This window comes from Chenopodium quinoa, unplaced genomic scaffold (assembly GCF_001683475.1).
Source record: "Chenopodium quinoa cultivar QQ74 unplaced genomic scaffold, ASM168347v1, whole genome shotgun sequence".
In the NCBI taxonomy this organism is placed as follows: domain Eukaryota; kingdom Viridiplantae; phylum Streptophyta; class Magnoliopsida; order Caryophyllales; family Amaranthaceae; genus Chenopodium; species Chenopodium quinoa.
The window spans coordinates 4,855,146-4,870,117 of record NW_018743697.1 but is presented as its reverse complement, the minus strand read 5'-3'; the positions used below and the strand labels follow the sequence as shown (position 1 = coordinate 4,870,117).

Genomic DNA, 14,972 nt, shown 5'->3' with positions numbered 1-14,972 from the left:
CGAGTGTAGGACTTTATATCCCCTTATTTTTTGACATCACAAGAGCGAAAAGGGAGTAAAATAAAAAGCTAGGAAAATGTATTATACAATGTTCCTCGTTTATGAGGTAAGCTTCAAAACTTGTCTAAGCTCGGCTTACTATTAAATAAATAAACATAAACGAGTTTATACAAAAATTATGGGAACGTGTGTGTGGTTTTGGCTGTCAACATTCTCATAAGTCACAAGTGAAGGTTATTTTTTTTTATTTTTTTTATTTTTATTTTTATTATTTTTTATTTTTTTGTGTATAAAAACAAAAGAAAAAGAAAACTAAAATATGATGACTCATAGGACAAAAAAAAAGGCGGTCCCATATTTTCTATGCATGTCATCAAAACCAGTTCTATCTCACATTGTAAAGTTCTCTCTTTACCCATTTCTCAAATTTATCATCAATTATCATTTATCATCCTGAATTTCTGAGGCATCAGGTATGTGTGTACTCATATTTTATATTTGGTTCAAATTTTTATTGTTGATTTCACAGTTCATTTACAATTATTGGGGTAATTTGTTAATTGTAGTAAAAAGAGCAATGAATATTTGTACCTTTTGTGAAAATGAAACAAAAGAAGCAAGAACAAGCCATGAAAATCATGTTCAATACTATAAGGTTCTTAGGTTTAATCCGAACGAGTGTATAGCTATAATTACAACTGAATTATAAGGTATAACTGCCTCGGCTCGAAATTAATGGTCACATATACTACATTATATTATCCGAACTTGTTACCAATCCTTATGTATTAGTGATTAATTAACTTTCGGAATGTGTAACTAATTAAATTAAGTGAGGGGGAATGATGATATCAACCCAATAGTTTAGAGGGTCTTTTGTAAATTTTGTGAATGGTCTAAGTTATGAGTTAATTCAGACAATGTGATAACTAATTCGAAACTGAATAACTAAGACACCTCCAGCTTCAAGGATCTTGTTGGAAGCTCTTGAAGTGTAGTTGATTTTTCATTTTTCCTTATTTTTCAGTAATAGAGGATAGTTCAAGCATAACTTACATTGAATTCCAGGTCATGAACGGGCCAAAAGGCTAAAACTTTCAAGAAATATTGTTCCTTTCTCTCTTACCCCTTTACATTTAGGATCCATTATTTCAGTGAGTGCATCAGGTTGTTAGGAATGTTTTCTATTCTTTTCTGTGACAATGTCAGAATATTGTGATTAAAATTTAGTTTCTCAGCAGGATAGATGGCAACCGAGCCAGTCAATATAAATGAGTATCAAGAACTGGCTCGTCGAGTCCTTCCCAAGATGTACTATGACTTTTATGCTGCAGGAGCTGAAGATGAGCATACATTAAAAGAAAATGTCAAAGCATTCTCCAGAATCAGGTACTTTTAATGTCAATATTTCAATTGTTGATATTTGTAGCTATGATGTCCCTCTAAGGCTCTAAAGTTAGTACATCTGAAACACTTGCAGCATCTGTCCAAGGATTCTCATAGATGTGAGTAAAATTGATCTTTCGACCAGTATCTTGGGCTATCACATCTCTGCTCCAATAATGATTGCTCCAACTTCGTATCATAAGCTGGCACACCCTGAAGGTAGAAATCATACACCTTTTTTGTATTGTAGTTTTAATATAAATAGATTTTAAAAGCTGTTGCTCCTTGTGCTTACTGTAGGAGAAATAGCAACAGCTAAAGCTGCTGCTGCGAGTGAAACTATTATGGTACTTTTATAGTATATGTATTAGGCTAATTTAATGTTTCAACCTACCCATACTATGTACTTAATCCCTTCAACTTACTTTCATTCTAGGTGCTATCCTTCAGTTCTAACTCCACCTTGGAAGAGGTTTCTGCCTCCTGTAGTGCTGTGCGGTTCTTTCAATTATATGTAAGTTATTTTTCTTAAGATGCAGCTGTTTTTAGTAGCATCTCAAGGTTATTAGAAAGATTTTATGTAATGGAGAGAAAATGTCTTATATGGCACCATATCATGAGAAGGTGTTTAGAAATAGAGAAGTTTCAGCTTGGCTTGTTCAGAGAGCAGAAAAAAGTGGATACAAGGCTATTGTTGTAACTGTTGACACTCCTAAACTTGGTCGAAGGGAGGTGGATATAAAGAACAAGTAAGTTGGAGTTCTCTTGGATTCTTTTTCTGAATAAAATGACTTTCTTTACTTGGGACAGAACATTACAATCATCGCATGTCTCTATCATTTGCAGAATGATTTCACCTCAGGTCAAGAATTTGGAGGGTTATATGTCCACCGAAATTGTCAGTGTGAGTAGAAGAGTTTTTATATTTTAAAATTCCTAGCGATATTCAAAGAATGATATATGAACTCAAGAGTCAAGGCTCAATTTATCACATGAAACAAGATATATTTATTCATACGGAACATGAAGAAGGCTTTTCCCTTTGGAACTCCATGACAGATTGCATAATTATGTGCTGCAGGACAAGGGTTCAGGTCCTCAAGCTTTTGCAAATAGTTATTATGATGCGTCTTTCTCCTGGAAGGTATGAAGCAGCTGTACACTGCTTCTTAGCTCTTTTATATCTCCAGTAATTCATTGTTATGTTTAGTAAAGAGGTTCCGCAAACTTCTTTTTCTCCTGACATCTGAAATATAAAGAGTAGTAAAAAAATATTGCCTTTAAAACATAAATAAGAACTCCTAGCACTACTTTGGCAGTCTTCATCATACAACTTGCACATAGCTTTATTGGTGTCCATCTAAACTAAAATTATTTGAAGTAAAAATCATGTGTAGAACATGAAGACAAAGGTTGTACTCATCCTATTTATTGTTTCTTTTTCTCACAGACTGTAATCTAGTTGATCTCTAATTTTGTTCTATCATCTGGTAGGATATAAATTGGCTGAAATCTATTACAAAGCTTCCAATCTTGATCAAGGGTGTTCTCACACATGAAGATGGTAACATCAAACTCCAAATTGTTTAGTTAGATGGTCTTTCATTCTTCTGTTAGTTCTGTTCCTGGTTACAAGAAAAATCGAGTCACTTGGATATCAAATAGTTCAATTTTCTACTATAGCAAACCTAGTGCTATGATTCCTAAAAATGCCAAAGGCTGACCTTAGCACAAAAGTTAGAAAGACTATGAATTCTTATATTTATCTATGCTATTTGCATGGCAGCAACAAGAGCGGCAGAAGTTGGAGTGGATGGAATCATAGTTTCGAATCATGGAGCAAGACAGCTTGATTATGCTCCAGCCACAATCTCTGTTCTCGAAGAGGTTTAATTTTCTCTACTCTCTCTTGATCTGTCTTTTTTGCTAGACTTTTTCTTGATCCGTTTGGTTGATATATGAAGGACTAGCTTTTACTTCATAGGGATTGATTAACACAAATATACAACGAAACTAATTACATACTCAAGACATCATATGCTGTTTACAGTTGTACTCCACACAGCTATAATACTGAAGGTTTTTTTTCCCCAAGCTGAAGTTCAAAAGAGTTTTATGTGGCCAACCATAAACAAATAAACATTGTACATAATATCTACTGCATGGATAATCATATGCAATAATAATTATTAAGAGTTACTTCAACTTACGAAGACTGGTGTAGCAGCAAAAAAATCATATGTGATGTGTTTTGAGATGCCCAACTCATGTGTGGGCGGTTGGGCACCTGTGGCATGTCCACATCAAACTGATTTAGGTTGCATAAGTTCTATAGTTTCTTTTTGTTTCTGACTTTATTAGAATGGCTTGATGTTGCCATATGGAAAAGGCTCAATGGATTTGTATATCTAACATTGCAGGTGGTTCGTGCTGTTGGAGGCAAAGTTCCTGTTCTCCTTGATGGAGGGGTGAGACGGGGAACAGACATTTTTAAGGCTTTGGCACTTGGTGCGCGCGTTGTTCTTGTAAGATTATCTTATTTTTATCAAATATCCATTCCGATTCATGTCATCAACAATGTCACTGTAGCTCACACAGTGAATGTGAATTTCTTGCTGTTTATTAATAGGTTTACTAGCATGATTCATGCCATACATTCTCTTATTAGTCTACAAATTAAAGTTTCAGACTTCGATTTTTATTATCACACAGAACTCGGAAACTTTATAGATGAGATATAATTTTTATAATGTTGAAGGAATGGGTGGGGGGAAGGTGCAAGAAAGCCGCTGTTGGAAGATCATATGAGTTTAGGACCTCTTTGTTCAGATGCTTGGACAAATTCTGGATAAAAATCCAAATGATTATTATTGAAGTGGAATATTTTGCATAAGAAATCTAAACTTTTAAGTCGTTTAGCGAACCATGGTTGTAGGGTATGTGCTCACTTGTTAGAGTTCTTACAATCTTAATTATGCTTTTAGGTTGGAAGACCTGTAATATATGGACTGGCGGCAAAGGGAGAAGATGGCGTAAAAAAAGTCATTAGAATGTTGAAGGATGAATTAGAGCTCACTTTAGCCCTTGCTGGCTGCTCTAGTATAAAAGATATCACCAGGAACCATGTCAGAACTGAGCATGAAAGACCTCAGTCCTTGCTCTAAGTCAGTTTATATAAAAATGTCCAACTCAGTTTTAATTTTTTACTTTATGTTGTGAAATGAAAATAAAAGCTTGTTTCATAGGGCAACTAAGCAATAGTGCAGTTTGCCTTGAACAGCCAGTGTATTACTTCTAAAATGCATGATATGATTTGTATCAAGGTTTGTTTGTTGTTTGTTGAACACTTTTTTCTTTAGTTTTTTCACTATGGCATTCACTATCAAAATTTGCTTGTCAAAAAAAAAAATAAAAAAAAAAATAAATAAATAAAATAAAATAAAATAAAATCAGTCTATTTGAAAATTTGGGTGAATTAAAATGTATGATCTAATCGCATGAAATAAGAAGTTTTGAACATTTAGGTGATTTAAATTGTATTAGTGAAAAGTCCTACTAACAACCATTACAAAATGAGATGATTCCAAGAGAAAGGAAGGAATTTCAAAAGTTTAAAAGATCCAAAAAATTTTAAATTGTAAAATCATAATATCAATGTAGCCTAACATAGATGCTGAACAAACTTCAACATTTTGTGTGTTTGAATTAGAAGAGTCGATTCAAGTGATTGGGTTTAATTAAGTCGTGTCTGGTATAATTTGAAGTTGAGTCATGCTAATTGCTAAATCATCATACCCATCTACCCATCCAAGTAAAATTTAGATCAAGTCAGTTTTTGAGTCGGGTGAGTTTTTAACACCTTTAGTTCAAAAGAGAAAATGTAGAATGAATGGGAGTTGAGGTAAGAGATACATTTTCCTTACTTGGATATGACATGGGAAAATGAAGGCCAGAAAGAAAAAAAAAATAATAAAAATAAAAAAAAATAAAAAAAAAAAAAGAAGGAAAGGATTAGAATGGATCTATTCTTCTTTCCCTTGTAACAAACTAATTCTGCCTCTATTGAAAAATTATTTTAAACTGACTGCAGGCACTAGATGAACTATCACTGAACAAATGATTTACAATTAACCAAAAAACAATGAAAAAGTGAAAATTGCTTTATACAGATTCCCTACCAGGCATCTGTGCTAAAGATGCTGGATACTCATAGGAGCTCTAGGTTAAGTCATACTAACATTACTCAAGATAGACAACATTAATCAAGTGAAGCATCAATTAAAATGCTTCAACTACGTATTTGTAACAGAGTTACTCTTGCTCACTCCTTGCAAGTCCATAGAAGAATTTGTGATGCTCCCAACAGAGCCTAAAGTTTGAGAGCTTAATGCTGGGCTCGCAGGGCATGCCTCTGGGTTACCAGTACTCATCGGATGCATGGGCCCAGAACTCAATGGTGGGCTCATTGGAGTCCGTTGCCCCATTTGCTGTGGGCTGGCCTGCTGTTGGGAAACCTGTTGATTCATTTGCTGGGGGATAGCAAGTGTTGAAGGTGAACCCACCTGCTGGGGAGAAACCACAGCCTGGAGAGGGGAGGTGGCCTCTTGCTGTGGCATCTGCTGCTGCACTTGTGGCTGCTGTTGTTGTGGCTGCTGCAACTGTTGTTGTGGCTGCTGCAACTGCTGTTGTTGCTGCTGCAACTGTTGTTGTTGTTGCTGCTGCTGCATATGCTGGAACTGCAAGTGCTGCTGCTGCTGCTGAGTCATAGGAGCATTCATTCCTGGCATTAATTTGGCCATGCCCATCTGGTTCATTGTAGTCCGCTGCATTTGGCTGATGTTTCCTCTATTCAAAGATTGGTTCAGCATAGAGATCCCAGCAGGACCTGGCTGAACTTGCCGGGTCCCACCTGGCATACCAGTCATACCAGATTGAGTTCCTCCCATCATGTTTCTGCTTTGCATTATCTTCAAACGTTGAGCAAGGAAGGCAGCATGAGCTTGCTGAGGGGTGAAAGTGCCAGCACGAAGGTGCTGGCTTATCGCATTTGCCTGGCTCATGTTCAATGGGTTCTGACCCATGTTGCCCCCAATCCCTGAAATAGGACCCACTGGAGCAGAAATTCCAGATGCGCTCATTCCTCTAGCTCCACCAATCCCCATGACATTACCCAACCCCCCAAGGCCCATGTTGCCAATGTTCCCCATACCCATAGCAGGCCCAAGCCCCATCACCATCCTGCGTTGCATCTGGGTTTGGGCCTGGGATTGGGACTGAGACTGCGGCTGCTGCTGCTGCAGAAGTTGAAGAGGAGAAGGCTTATTACCTATGTGATTACCCAATGGCATATTCGCACCCTGCCCAAATGCATTCAATTGCGGCATTGTATTGGTTGGTAACATGAGGGGAGACCGCTGGAACTGAGATTGCGGTTGTGACATCAAAGATGGTTGATTCTGAAGCGGCAATTGCTGTGGCTGCTGTTGCTGCTGAAGTGGCTGTTGTTGCTGAAGTGGCTGTTGTTGCTGCTGAAGTGGCTGCTGCGGGTCAATCTGTTGTGGTCTAGGAGGCATTGTGACCCCTGATGAATGTGCCTGAGACAACTGCAAGGCTTGTGAATTTCCAGGAGGGAGCATCCCAGAATTAGGCAGGGTATTTGGGGTTGAATTTAGAGACGAGTAGGAAATGTTTGGCTTGGTTTCCATTGCTGTTTGCTGCCCAGAACCTGATTCTGGATACTGCTGCATATCAGCCACCGAATTATTAGGAGTGACTGCAGGTACATTAGGTTGACTGTTCGAAGGAATTGTATTACGAGGTGGTCGAAGTTGGACTTGATCATCTGTGAAGTAGCCCTCACGATTCATCTGTACAAACAATTCATCTCAGATTATTTAAAAAAACAAATGAAGCAGCTAATATTTCTTAAAATACAATATTTCAAGAGCCACTTACCAAAGCACAAAACTGCACTGCAAGTAAATCCGCCAAATGCTGTCAAAATTTCAAAAAACCTTAGTATTACATTTGAAATGTCAGGTGTTAACAGAAGTATATCTCAATGCAGAAGAGCTTAAGAGCCTTTCAGAATTGAGAGTGTAGTAACCCACAAAACCTAATAACTGAGTCCAGAGACAATAGTTTGAGCACATAGAGACTTGCATTGGAAACAGTGTATAAAAAGGCGCATCTAAGTGCTAAACATCTTTTTCTGGTCTTGGTAAGGCAAATTCAGTGAAGCTAATTGAGGCATACATCTTTTTTTTTTTTCTTTTTTTTTTTCCATATATTACTTCACTTTTAAAAACCCCAGTAGCCTTAGTGTGCATTAAATCTTTGTATCCATTGATCAAAGTCAGCAGGTACAGAATTGTTGAAAGTTAATTTTTGCTTCTTTATTCTTTTGGTTGGGGGCTGGGGAGGGTCAGCTCTAACATTATACTCACTTTGTCCCAGCTTCTTTAGTTTGCCCATTTCTATAATTGGGCAATAACTTAGTTAGATTTTATTACCTTTCTTTCCCCTACCAAAAGTTAGGGTCCTACGCTCTCTCAATGAATACAAAAATACTCCATCTCCCATCACATTTACTCATTTTAATTATAGTAACATTTGATGACCAAACACTAACTTCACTTCTAAAACTATGTGCCATAATACGTCAGGACACTAAACTGGAACTGAGGGGGCAGTAAGTTAGTAACTCACAGTATTAGGTAGTGCAGGCAGGTAATCTTCTGCATTGAGACAATCCGCAACTTCCAAGTCTCCATAATGCATTGCTGCAGTGCCATCATTTGGCTTCTCGGACATGATTAGTCTTGTCCTTACTGGGACAGAAAGCATATTCCCTGCAAGAATAATAATGCTAAGGTCACATAAGTAAGATAACAGTGTAAATAACAGGCATGTGTTAGTATAAAGCAAACCTTGTGGCTGTACAGTAACAATCCTTATCTTGCATGCATTCATGCTCCCGCCAACCAGTGACTTTGACAAGCTTGTTGAAATTTCATCCTTTGAGTATTCATAGTTGGAAGCATTAGAGAGACAGAGCTGGAGTTCCTGAGAGGAAGATGGTCGAGACCTCCTAGGGTATTCATCAACTTTATTCTTTTTACGATTCAGTTGGTGCCTGCGATAACTCTACATAAGCCACAAAAAAGGATGGAAAAGCCAGAGCACCAGTTTTCTCAGATCCAATGAATTTAACAAGCTTCCTTACAAGACAGCAGTGCACAGAATATACAAAGCAATTAGGGAATAGATGATTCCAGTGATGATTCCAGAGCAAAGCTCGCTATTCTTAACTAATTATATGGTCCATTGTTTATTAAGTATTGTCGTAGGAAGGAACTAAGTTGTTTGCTTTGTATTATATAATATTCTCAAACTTATACCTTGCTTATTCTAAAGCTTTCTCATTCTCTCTTTCCTCACACTTCGTCTCATACACCTGATTTCAACAATAGCCCACCTCCAATTGTGCAGGAAACACTGGGCATAAAGTACACACCAAAGCACAAAACACGAGATAAATTTATCTATGAGGAGAGGTGGACTTATATACTCGCACATAAAAAACAAATGAGGCAAAAAGCACATTCCCCAAAGACCATTGATCACTGAATAGCAAATAACCTCGAGTAAACTTGAGACAAACAAACCCACTGTTCTTATTTAAAAAAAAAAACAAAAAAACACAGTGTCTCAGAAGATGCCATACGAGGCAATGGCATGCTAACTTTCCACACACAACTTTGAGCATGGCAACCTTGAATATGACCAGTAAAACTGAAGCTAAAAGGACTTGCAAGGAATCAAAAAGATGATGGCCTCAGCTATCCGTAACCACTACCTATAAAAAAAAATCTGTTTTAAGTCGTGACTTCATCCGACAGGTAGATTCTAAATACCACGGAGTACAAAGCTCGCAAGTCCACTCTATAAACAATTTAGTGTATAAAAATAAACAAACAAACCCACTGTTCTTATTCTATTTTTAAATTTACACACTTCTCTTTTAATGGAAACCAAGAATTGTATTTAAAGTTAGGAGAAAGATACAAGAAAAGTGTGAAAGTGACAACAAACAAAAAAAAAACAAAAAAAAAAAGTTGTAAGAGTAAATGTGGTGGGTCCTATTTTAAAAAATGAAAAGTTGCAAGTGAGTAAAATTTTAAAAAGATCCAAAAAAGGGAAGTGACAAAATTAACAGAAAATGAAGGGAGTATATAAATAATTTAAGTAGGACTCATACCTCATAGCTACCACCTCAATCTTCGCAAATTTTTCAAGCATGTTTTGGTCACCTAGTTGTGGGGTGCTAACAGACGGGCTAGATGCATTCATTGGACCTCCCATATTATTGACACTGACAGGAGAACCAACTCCACTTATTACTGGGGTCTTAGGAAGGGAATTTGATCTTCTCTTTGCAGCAAGTTGTGCCTGGTGTTGGGATTGCATGGAATCATTGGCACTTGATGTTATTGACGTACTACGACCTGCTGGAATTGATGTCACAGCTGATTTTTCTCTTTGCAATTGTCCGAGGGTAGCAGCTGAAGGAACTGCCCCATATGGTGTCCCCATTGAATTACAAGAAATCTCAGAATGTTTGGCAGTTAATGGTGACTGAGGTACAGCACCAGCAGAAAAACGCGGACTCTGAATCGATTTCCTCTTTGGAAATTGTTCTTCCTTTTTAAAATCTTTCTCAACTTGCTGGCTGAGATTATGCCAGCTTGCCTGTTGAATAGTTGACCTCAAGAGCGGATGTTGCTGAAACCTTTGTTGAAGTCTCGGGTCTATGTGACCATTTTCGGCTTCCATCATCTGCATATCAGTTTTGACTACATTGGGATCTGCCTTCTCTAGTTTCACACCATCCTGATTGTTGATCCCCTCACCACCTAGCTGAGGATATCTTTGCAAGACAGCATTTTGATACTGGATTCCTCTTGCATTTGGTTGTTGTTGCATAAATTGATTCCTCCATTGCACATCTGGTGCTTGAAGACCATCCATATAAGAACCAATTTGTTGGTTCTGAACACCATCAGGACCAACAGATCCAACCCTTGCCCTCTTACTAAGATTGGAATATTGTGACAACTGCACTTCTTGACCTTCTAATTTTCCAATAACAGATATGCTCATATCAGCATATGATATTGGCATATCTTGACCAGCAGGTGAGGCTCCTGTTGCATTCGAAACAGGATCATGCATATTTCTCTGATTCCCTAACCCTGCTTGAAATGTTAAAAGTCAGAAGTTAAATTAATCACAAGAAATTTAGCATAATGCAGAGTTTCAAGATCTTAAACTACAAGTAATTAAAGCCAATACCTTGAACAGAAACATTACCTTGGATATGCTGGGACATCAAATCACCTGATGTTGGCCCCAACTCTCCAATGCGGTAGCTTGAGTTTTCAGGTGCCCTATCTACGCAAATTTTCTTTCCATGTGGTCGATTATTTGATGTAACAGTAACCTCGAGAATTTGTCTCATTCGCCTCTTTCGTGATCCCCTCAGACCTAAGTCAAGCTAAAATAAAATAAAGTTAAGGTATCTCACCAGATTTCTCAGTTACAGATTCATCAATCAATTTTAATAGTTCAAAAAGAACCCATTTTAACTTTATACCTTCAAGGAAACTGGATTTTTGCAAAGCCTGTCCAACTTAGGCACTGGATCAAGACACAACTTTGGTTGCAGCGCTTTTAGTATTCGCGATTCTACTTCCTATGTCATGTGACGAAAGGTCAAACACACACAAGGGCAAAAAGATATCTTCCTAGTGAAGATTTTTATAGCAAATAACTTACCATCAGATCCCCATAAGTCCAAGAATCATCAGCCATTAACGGAATATCTTTCACAACATTCTCCAAGGACATCTTTAAGCGCACCTTATTAATAGTTGCAGGTCCATTACTTGATGGAACATTGGATTTGGAATCAGACATGCCTTTTCGGTAATCGCGAACCTGCAAATAGTTGTGACCAGAAATTGATACTTTATAAAAACATTGATGGTAAGATTGTACACAGCCATGTCTATGATGGGTGCAAGATCTAATCATCAGTATGATAACAATGCTTGTACGGAGATATCCAAATCATTTCCAAGAAATACAAAGCAGAACTAAGGTACATAAGCTTAATCACCAATGCAGACATCATCGTCAAGAAAACTAAAAACCCTGCTTGGCTTTGTGAATTCATATCACAAGTTCCAAGGGGTCAACAAACAAAACTTATCTACGTATATTGACAGGTAAATCAAGGAAATGATCCCTTTGAAAAGGAGAAAATTATCTCTCAAAAAACAACAAACCAAAATATGCAAAGAGTGAAATCAAGGACAGTGCTATGTAATTCTAAAATGTGTAGGTGATACGTCTCATCAAATTTTCTAATATATATGCTTAATGTTCATGCAAACCTCAATATCTATGCTAATAGCAGAAGGTAGGCTGCATAAGCTTAACATAACATTACAAAAAGAAGTTGCATTTCAAGTCTCATATCACTCACCTCACATGTGAGTGCACCTTCGCTAAACTTGCATGGTATATCCTCCAAAATACTTCCAGGCAATCGACCGGACTCGATAGCCTACACATAAGATTAAGATTCGACAAAACCCAAAAGAGAATAAAAAAAAAAATCAGTTCTCATACCATGACTAATTTAGAATGGAAGTTAAAGAATAAAAGCAGAAAAATCAACAGGACACTAATAGAAGATAAATCCACAGCTCCACAACTTATATATAAACCCTTTACCCTCCAAAAGCCATACTAGTCAAGAGCTGAAATTTGATATTGTTTTATCTAGATTGAATATAGTAGTGCCGTTATGTAACAATTAAAACATACCTATGTGTACACCATATATGAGATGTAAAATGTCAAAGTGAACGACTTAAAGAAAACCCTTTTGCTATTCTAGGAAAAATAGATATACTTCCTCCGTTTCGTATTAGATAACACGATTCATTTAAGCACGTTTGTCAATGCATACTTTATAATGCATGTATCCTTGATTGCATATTAGCAAAAATTATAAAAATCTGATTTTTAAAAACTAGATGTTGAGACGAATCTACCAAAACCCCACATGACTATTTTTTTTCTCATCACGAAATCACAAAACAAAGTCAAAGCAAGTCCTGTGAATAGTACACAAAGTCAACCTGTGTCATCTAATTTGGAACGGAGGAAGTACTAAATACCAAATTAGGTATTTGTATTGTAATGTCTCCATGCTTCTTTATTGCAAAATGCTTATAAGCTAATCAATAAAAGAGTCAACATACTGTGAATAGAACTTCTGAGTTCCGGTCATAGGGATGTAATATCTTTGAACCTTCTTGAAAGCCAGCATGAAGCCCGCTATCATTCTGAAAATTTATTATAGTATTTAGCAACTGCTTCAGATGGAGCAAGAGCTAATTCATCGTTATAAAAAATTATACAGCTAGAGTGATGAATTAACAAACCTCTGAGGGCTTCCCAACTGAATATCCATCAGGGTAGAGATTCAGAATGAAAGAAACTTCACCTTCTAAAAAAAAAAAAGAAGACAAGATGCTCAGAAACTATGACATCAAGCATAATAAGTATCATGCAATTATACAATTTGGCTCTTACCAGCAGAAATATGATGCCTTTCCGATGACAGAGATGAGCCTGAGAGACCAACCGCATCTTCATCTTTCCGCTGTTTCATTCAAAATTAAGTTTTTTGAAGTATACTTTATTGTATGATGCAATCCACACTTAAAAACATAATGTAGAGAGAATAAGCAATCATGCAAATGGCTAAAGTCTTCATCTACACACAACTTTATTGGAGTAGATAATTAAAAACTTAGTTTCGACGCATTAAATTACTCCCAGCAAAAGTGCAAATCCAAGAAATGTTACTGGTGATAGGACTACTGTGTATATAAATCCTTACGATTATATATTGAGTACGGCAACCACATACAACTTCCATAGCTCCATCAGAGAGAAAGACAGACATAAATCTACTACATCTGTCCCACTTTAATCGGCCACCACTTTGTTTAGGGATTTCCCATTTCCCAATTAATAGGCTACTCTCATATCTACTAAGTTACATTTTAAATTTTCCCACTCTAATCTTGTTATCCTTAGCATTTGATCCCTATTACCATAATAAGATACTTGTTCTCAACAATTATATAAATACCAAGAAATATTCAAGCGGATTCCTATAAAATAACCTCAAACCCCCTTGGCAAATTAGATCCTACACTCGATAGCGTGACCACAAATCGACAACATATACATATAATATAAAGAGCATTAACAAAAATTCAATGATTAAACAAGAACCCAAATTCACCCCCCCCCCCCCAAACCCAAAAAAAAAGGCTCAACCTTTACCAATAAAACTAAAAAAAATAAAAAATCGAAGGAAATTAACCCGCTACTAAAAACCAAATTCACATATAACCCCGAATTTAACCCATAAAAACCAAATTAAAGCAAAATTTCTGCAACTAATGATTAATTAAAATTATGGGAAATTGGGAAAATAGTGAATAATTAAAGAAAAGGAAAAGGAACTTACATCAGAATCGTTTTTGGAGGGGATTCTAGAAGTTTCGAGTGATTGTTGACCGTCATCAATGGCGAGAGTTGACTCTGATATCACAGGCTTCGGCTTAAACTTGGTTCCTCTCTTAGAGATTTTGAACGAAACCCCCATTTTTTAAAAAAGAATGATTCTTTGATTATCAAAATCAATCGAAAATTGGGGTTTTCAAAATTGATTGAACTTTAAACATCTGGGTTTTCGAGGGATGAGGATTTTATTTAGGATTTTGAGGGAAGAATTCAGAGATTTGGAGAGAGAAAGAGAGAGCTTCTGAGATGAAGTGACGAAGCGAGGAAGAGAGGGAGCAAAATTTGAGAACAAGAGTTCGATAAAAATAAAAACTTCGATTTATTTGGACTCTAGTAGAGTCTAGAGGGGAAACCCAAAAAAATTTTAAAATAAAATTGTTGTATAAAAATACAGTATAAATTAGTGTTTTTTTTTAGGTGAGAGTATAATCTAGTTATTGACTTGATCAACGACTTTTCATTTTTTTTTTTTGAGAAGGATTAGTGAAGTTTTATTTATGATTTAAAGTCAAAGAAACTTTTAGAACAATGGAAACATAAGGAAAAATCTTACACGAAAATTGACTTCACAAACTTGTTTGATACCGAAATGCGCTAACCTAGCAACATGATAGGCAATGAATAAAATCAAAATGAGAGCTTAATAGTAAGATTTCATCTGAAATGTCTTTGCAATCTCACTTCACGATCACTTGTTTCATCCCATACCCATAGCATCTGCTCAAGCTTACTGCAAACTTAAAAGTCATTCTTTCAACAACGCCAAGGATCTCATCGGCCTATCAGGCACATCTTACCAACAACCAACACTTTGCCCTTTGCATATCTATTTCCTATCCCCCTTTTTGTGTATGAAGAAATATAATCTTTCCCTTTACGTGTGTAACAGTAATAAATTTTAACAAGCATGTAAT

The 14,972-nt window shown here is 36.6% G+C and overlaps 2 protein-coding genes across 4 annotated transcripts; one reads left to right on the top strand and one right to left on the bottom strand.

Annotated features, from left to right (window-relative positions):
- Positions 1-326: 326 nt before the first annotated feature.
- LOC110684415 (peroxisomal (S)-2-hydroxy-acid oxidase GLO4-like) lies at positions 327-4,723 on the top strand. Of its 2 annotated transcripts, none has more exons than XM_021860874.1 (12): positions 327-473; positions 1,242-1,389; positions 1,481-1,605; positions 1,687-1,733; positions 1,823-1,900; positions 2,011-2,135; positions 2,233-2,290; positions 2,468-2,530; positions 2,881-2,950; positions 3,173-3,273; positions 3,807-3,911; positions 4,371-4,723. In XM_021860874.1, the coding sequence occupies exons 2-12, from the start codon at positions 1,247-1,249 to the stop codon at positions 4,548-4,550; spliced, it is 1,095 nt and encodes a 364-aa protein (XP_021716566.1). In that variant the 5' UTR covers positions 327-473; positions 1,242-1,246; the 3' UTR covers positions 4,551-4,723. The 2 variants fall into 2 exon arrangements, with proteins under 2 accessions (XP_021716566.1, XP_021716565.1); XM_021860873.1 differs by having other exon boundaries at positions 1,239-1,389.
- Positions 4,724-5,395: 672 nt separating this feature from the next.
- Positions 5,396-14,388, bottom strand: LOC110684414 (chromatin modification-related protein eaf-1-like). 2 transcript variants are annotated; one of them, XM_021860870.1, is made up of 13 exons: positions 14,003-14,388; positions 13,054-13,123; positions 12,903-12,967; positions 12,720-12,803; positions 11,936-12,016; positions 11,224-11,385; positions 11,042-11,140; positions 10,741-10,942; positions 9,647-10,640; positions 8,316-8,521; positions 8,095-8,237; positions 7,342-7,380; positions 5,396-7,253 (listed from the first exon to the last, which is right to left on the bottom strand). In XM_021860870.1, the coding sequence occupies exons 1-13, from the start codon at positions 14,138-14,140 to the stop codon at positions 5,679-5,681; spliced, it is 3,858 nt and encodes a 1,285-aa protein (XP_021716562.1). In that variant the 5' UTR covers positions 14,141-14,388; the 3' UTR covers positions 5,396-5,678. The 2 variants fall into 2 exon arrangements, with proteins under 2 accessions (XP_021716562.1, XP_021716564.1); XM_021860872.1 differs by having other exon boundaries at positions 10,759-10,942; positions 14,003-14,386.
- Positions 14,389-14,972: the final 584 nt, after the last annotated feature.

Coding starts and splice junctions, on each gene's coding strand:
- LOC110684415 (XM_021860874.1), top strand. CDS start 1,247: ATGGCAACCGAGCCAGTCAATATAAATGAGTATCAAGAACTGGCTCGT. Junction 2,136..2,232: donor GAGGTGGATATAAAGAACAA/GTAAGTTGGAGT, acceptor TATCATTTGCAG/AATGATTTCACCTCAGGTCA. Junction 2,531..2,880: donor ATGCGTCTTTCTCCTGGAAG/GTATGAAGCAGC, acceptor ATCATCTGGTAG/GATATAAATTGGCTGAAATC.
- LOC110684414 (XM_021860870.1), bottom strand. CDS start 14,140: ATGGGGGTTTCGTTCAAAATCTCTAAGAGAGGAACCAAGTTTAAGCCG. Junction 13,124..14,002: donor CCTCCAAAAACGATTCTGAT/GTAAGTTCCTTT, acceptor TGAATGAAACAG/CGGAAAGATGAAGATGCGGT. Junction 8,522..9,646: donor ATTGAGGTGGTAGCTATGAG/GTATGAGTCCTA, acceptor GAGTTATCGCAG/GCACCAACTGAATCGTAAAA.